At 40.7% G+C, this 6079-nt stretch overlaps 1 protein-coding gene across 1 annotated transcript; it reads left to right on the top strand.

Moving 5' to 3' along the window:
* Positions 1–4091: 4091 nt before the first annotated feature.
* On the top strand, positions 4092–5027 carry LOC149215259 (uncharacterized). The gene has a single exon (XM_089389669.1). It carries the CDS (start codon positions 4092–4094, stop codon positions 5025–5027), a length of 936 nt encoding a protein of 311 aa, XP_089245795.1.
* The last annotated feature ends 1052 nt before the right edge of the window (positions 5028–6079 follow it).

Here is a 6079-nt window from a genome sequence, read left to right as displayed (position 1 = left end):
ACAAATTTTTTTTATGAAACAAAAAAATTCGTAATTTTTAATATTTGTTGACTGACTAGGAAGGGTTTACATTATGTTCGTTTCACATTTCATTTTTTGTTTGCTCCTTTGTTGAACTAAACACTACCACCATCTCTAAGCAGCCTTCTGTCTGCTCCTTTGTTAAATGGAACATTGCCACCATCACCAAGCGGCCTTCTGCCTGCTCCTTTGTTGAACGGATTACCTTGAGCAATTATGCTCATTTATGTTTTGATATGTTCTTATGGTATTTTGACTCTATAAAATTAAAATTTTTGACTCTTGATGTATCATACTTAACTTTTATAATTTTATTTCAATATTCAATATCAATGTTAATAGTTGAAGTGGAACATCAATATGGTTTAAAGTTTAAAAATTTAAACATTTATAATTTTATAATTTATTTTCATTGTGCATTTCTAGTCAGTTAGTAGACTAGTAGTTACACTATACAGTTACAAACATACATGTATAATGTATGATTATAATTGATATGATAATGATATCAATGATCATGCTTTTCGTCTTAAATTATTTTAAGCTATATGATTCATTGATTTATATTTTATATTTATAAGTTTTTAAGACCTCGTCGTCCCCCCACGTTTCCTAAAAATTGGTGGGGAGCTTTTGCATAGACCACTCATGCGTATCCCTGCTCCCTCGCCGCCTCATCTCAGAAACTTGGTGGAACATTGTATTAAACCCCAAAATTAATATTATAAACACTGAGAATAATATTATACCATAGGAATATGAACCCTTACATTAATAAACCTAAAGGATTGGTATTATAAACCCAAGGGATTAATACTAAAAACATAATGTCTTATAAACCCAAGGGAATAATATGAAACCCAATGGATAAATATTATAAACCAAAGGTACAGAAACCGTAAGATCAATATTATAAACCCTAAAATAAACATGGTTGACCATGCTTTACCATCATTGATTTTCATACTGGGATAATATTTATCACAATGCGATGTTGGAGCATGGTTGACCATGGTTGATTTTCATGTTGAGACCATATTTGGCACAAATTGTTATTAAACCATCAGTGACCATGGTTGACCATGATTCTAAAGCCAAGGGACTTATATTAAACCCTAGGATTAATATTATAAACCATATGAATAATATTATACCTTAGGAGTACATATCATTACATTAATAAATTCAAGGGATTGATATTATAAAACGAAGGGATCAATTCTAAAACCCCAAAGTATTATAAAACCAAAGGGAATAATATTAAACCCAAGGGATTTATATTATAAAACAAAGGTATATAAACCTTAAATAAATATTATAAACTCTAAAATAAACATGTTTGACCATGACTGATTTTTATATTGACACAATCTTTGTGGCAATGGGACATTGGACTATGGTTGACCATGATTACTTTTCATATTGAGACAACATTTGTCATAATGTGATGTTGGACAATTGTTGGCCATGGTTGACCATGGTTGACGTTGGACCATGGTTTACCATGGCTAACCATGGTAGATCATGATTGAGCATGGTTGACCATGGTTGACAATGGTTAACCATGGTTGATATTCATATTTAGACAAGCTTTGTCGCGATGTGACATTGGACCATGATTGACCATGATTGAACATGATTTATTTTCATATTCAGACAATCTTTGTCATTATGCGACATTGGACCATGATTGACCATGTTGACCATGATTGACCATAGTTGACCATGGTTGATTTTCATATTGAGACAATATTTTTCATAATGCAACATTAGACCATGGTTGACCATAGTTTGGACCATGGTTGACCATAGTTTGAACATGGTTGTCATAATGTGATGTTGAACCATGAGAAAATATTTGACACAATGTGCCCTTGGTTATTGACAGTGGTTGAGTATGGTTGATTTTCATATTGAGACAATCTTTGCCACAATGCGACATTGGACCATGATGGACAATGGTTGATGATGGTTGACCATCATTGACCATGTTTTACCACGTCTAACCATGATTGACCATGATTAATTTTAACATTTAGACAATCTTTGTCACAATGCGACGTTGGACCATGGTGGACCATAGTTGACCATGGCTGACCATGATTATAAAACCAAGGGATTTATATTAAACTTTAGGATTAATATTATAAACCCTATGAATAATATTATTCCCTAAGAATATGCACCGTTACATTAATACACCCAAGGGATTGATATTATAAACCCAAAGGTCTAATAAATAATAATAATAATAAAAAAAAAGGAATTCAATTTTTATGCCAATATGTGCTCTACAACACAATATGGAAGAGATGTTGTCACGTAATGTTACATCTTAGGAATTCCTGAATTCTGTACCCAAACCCTAACCAGCCGCCGCCCTGACTGTTCACCCTGCTACAGCCGCCAATTCTTTGCTGGTCGATAGCAATGGATATGGTGGGAGGAGGGGAGAGCTCTGCTCCCCCTCCAAAACACACTGCGAGCTCTGACGCTACCCGGCACTCTCAGCCTCTGCCCCCTTCTGACGCCGACCCAGAGGCAGGACAAGGCGTAAATCGGAAAGCGGAGGCAAGGATCCATTCGGCCTCGACAGAAGAGGTTGAAGACGACAAAGAGACGCCTGATAAAGCCAAAACGACTTAGCATAAAGTTACATCAGCCACCTGCATCCCAAAAGCTGCTGAACCAATCAAAGTGGACCTGCCCAGCCATCGCATCAATGGTGAAATCCAGTACATGCAAGACCATGCACTCATAGGAAAATTTTTAGGCTTCTGGCCAACGGAAAGGGCCTTACAAGGTTGGATAGCCTCAAAGTGGAAGCCCAAAGGTCAAATAACTCTGCAACTAGGACCAAAGGGCTTCTTCACAGCTATATTCAACTGTGTGGAGGATAGAGTGAGAATATTTGAAGGAGGGCCGTACTTCTTCAATTCTTCAGGCCTCTATCTCACTGAATGGAAGCCCAGATTCAATCCTGACAAGGAGGACTTCAGCTGGGCACCCGTCTGGATCAGGATGTACTCCCTCCCTGCAGAATACTGGAGAGAAGAAACACTTGCAGACATAGGCAACAAACTGGGCACCTTCATCAGAGTTGCATCTGAGACAAAAACTCGCAAGTACACCTCTTATGCTAGGATCTGTGTTCTGATGCACCTTACCAACGCTCTCGCGGATACAGTAAAGCTCTATCATGATGATTATGAATGGACTCAATCTTTAGATTATGAACACATTCCCTTCTGCTGTCGTAAGTGTCATGAGCACGGTCACCTCTTCCGTGACTGCCCTTTAAATGCCCAGTCCAAAGCAGCTGCTGCTGTCTCTGAAATGGGCTCTGAAGGTTTCATCAAAATCCCCAACTGCCGCAGGCATGCCAAAAAGAGTCAGCCAGTTATTGAAAACACTCCCAAAGTGGACCACCAGAACAAATTCTCCGTTCTTACAACGCAAGAAAATATTGGCCAACCCAGTTCTGCATCCCCTCACAAACACTCTCCGCCCTCACCCCCCCACCCTCACCCAGATCCCTTGCAAGTCTCTGACCCTGATCCAATGAAACCCACACCCAGTCCCTCTCTGGAGAAAGGCAAATCCATATCAAATTTCAGTCCCCCCTCGTTCTCCAAAGAACAATCCTCAAAGGATAACAAGCCGCAGGACTCCGATATGGACACCGATGTTACTCTAGCTCTCAAGCTTCAGCAAGAATAGGATGAGGAAGTTCTAGATGACACCACTGTTACGGAAGAAGATCAAGCGGATGTCACGATTGATGGATTAGATATCTTCACACTTGAAACAACATGCAAACAAAAAGAATACAACTCCATTCAACCTTGGCAGATCGGCAAGCTGGAAGGAGTCCTAGCCAAGGCGCAGCATAATAAAAGCCTGGGTATCCAGGGAGGCAGTCCATGGGACGGAAAAAAGCTACTCAAGGATCTCAAGAAAAGAGGACGAAAGACAGAACTCCAGCGCACAATAGCAATAGGTGAAATACTTATGGAATGAGGGCGATTCCCTAAGTTGACTAAGTTTTACAAACCCAAATCATAGTTTACATGAAGCTAATATCATGGAATGTGAGAGGATTCAACAGTCCCTCAAAACACAGAATGATCAAACACTTGATTCAGCAAGAAAAACCAACTATAGTTTTTCTACAAGAAACCAAAAGCACCATTGATGCTATTGAACGAATCCGAGGCAAAGTTTGGGCAGGAAGCAGGGCCATCTCTGTTGATGCCTCCGGAGCCTCAGGCGGTTTAGCCATCTTTTGGAACCCTCAGATCGTCACATTATACGACCTTCACGCCACACCCCATTTCATTCAAGCCTCATTCCACCTCGTTGGCACCGGCATACATGGCCACCTAACAAATGTCTATTTTCCTCAATTAGTTCAGCAAAAAATAGAACTTCTGGAAACGCTTGCTCAACTCAACGAAAATAGACAATTCCCGATTTGGATCGGGGGCGGCGACTATAATATAATAACTTCCATGACAGAGAAACAGGGAGGCCGAATAGGGCTCGATAGTGACAACGAAAGCCTCAAAGACTTCATTCGAACCAATCATCTTATGGACATCCCTACCTCTAATGGAATTTTTACATGGACAAACAAGCGACGAGGCATTCAACACATAGCCTCTCGCCTTGATAGATTCCTTCTCTCTGACAATGCAATCCACCTCAGAGGGGATTTCAATGCTTCCATCCTTCCACATGGCGGGTCGGATCACTGGCCAATTCTGCTACAATGGTCCAGACCAGGCAATCAATGCAACAGACCCTTCAGATTCGAAGCATTCTGGCTCACAAATGCCACCTTCAGAAAGGTCGTCAACGATGCTTGGGCAGCCTACATTCCGCCGCAGGGTGCCAAAATGTATCAATTCCAGCAAAAGCTAAAGAATCTGAAACATGTCCTCAAAATCTGGAATCGCACAAGCTTTGGCAACATTCAGGAGAAGCGCTTCCAACTAGAACAGTAGATGAGTAAACTCCAACAAAACCTCATCCTCCAAGGCAGAACAGAAGAACAAGCACAACAAGAACAGGAACTATGGAACCAAATCAAAGAGCGCAGGAAGCAAGAAGAAATACTCTGGCGGAAAAAATCAAGAATCAACTGGCTCAAAGAAGGGGAGAAGAACACAAAATTCTTCCACAAAACCACCATTCAACGGCGAATGCATAATAATATAGCGTTCATCAACAACCAACAAGGTGAAAGAATTGAAGAGCATAAGGACATGGAAAAGGAATTCACAGGGTATTTTAAGGAAATCTTAACGGAGCCCATTGAGAACAGAGAAGCTGCAATCCGAGCCATCACACAACACATTCCAAGCATTATTACTGAGGATCATAACAACAGATTACTTCATCCCACGACCATGCAAGAAGTCGAAGAAGCCATGGCTCAACTCAAGGATGGAAAAGCGCCAGGCCTTGATGGTTTCACGGCTAACTTTTTCCACGAATTCTGGGACCTCATCAAGGATGAAGTTTGGAATCTGGTTGAAGAATCCAGAAGCATGCATTGGATCCTACCGTCCCTCAATACAACTTTTCTAGCTCTGGTTCCCAAAGGAGAAGAGCGCAACAGGTCAGAGAACTTCAGACCTATCGCACTCTGCAATGTTATATATAAGCTTATCTCAAAGGTTATTGCAAACCGGCTCAAACCTCTCCTTCCCCTGCTCATATCTACGGAGCAGACAGGATATGTGGAAGGACGACAGATTATGGATGGAATCATACTTTCCAACGAGGTTATACACTCTTTAAAGATCCTCAAGAAATCATGTATGATTCTAAAACTCGACCTCTCCAAAGCTTTTGATAAGCTTAGTTGGAATTTCATCCAAAAAATGCTTTTAGCCTTTGGATTTAGTGCTACATGGACCAGGTGGATCATGCACCTTATTACCTCCCCTAGCTTTTCAGTCCTCCTGAATGGATCCCCCTCTTCTCCCTTTCGGCCCTCTCGTGGCATAAGACAAGGGGATCCTCTCTCCCCTTTTCTTTTTGTTTTAATGGC

This window comes from Pinus tabuliformis, chromosome 1_1 (genome assembly GCF_031772625.1).
Source record: "Pinus tabuliformis cultivar Carrire ecotype Pingquan chromosome 1_1, CPIR1, whole genome shotgun sequence".
Taxonomy (NCBI): domain Eukaryota; kingdom Viridiplantae; phylum Streptophyta; class Pinopsida; order Pinales; family Pinaceae; genus Pinus; species Pinus tabuliformis.
The sequence above is the reverse complement of the archived record's forward strand: the minus strand, read 5'-3'. Positions and strand labels throughout refer to the sequence as shown.

Coding starts and splice junctions, on each gene's coding strand:
- LOC149215259 (XM_089389669.1), top strand. CDS start 4,092: ATGAAGCTAATATCATGGAATGTGAGAGGATTCAACAGTCCCTCAAAA.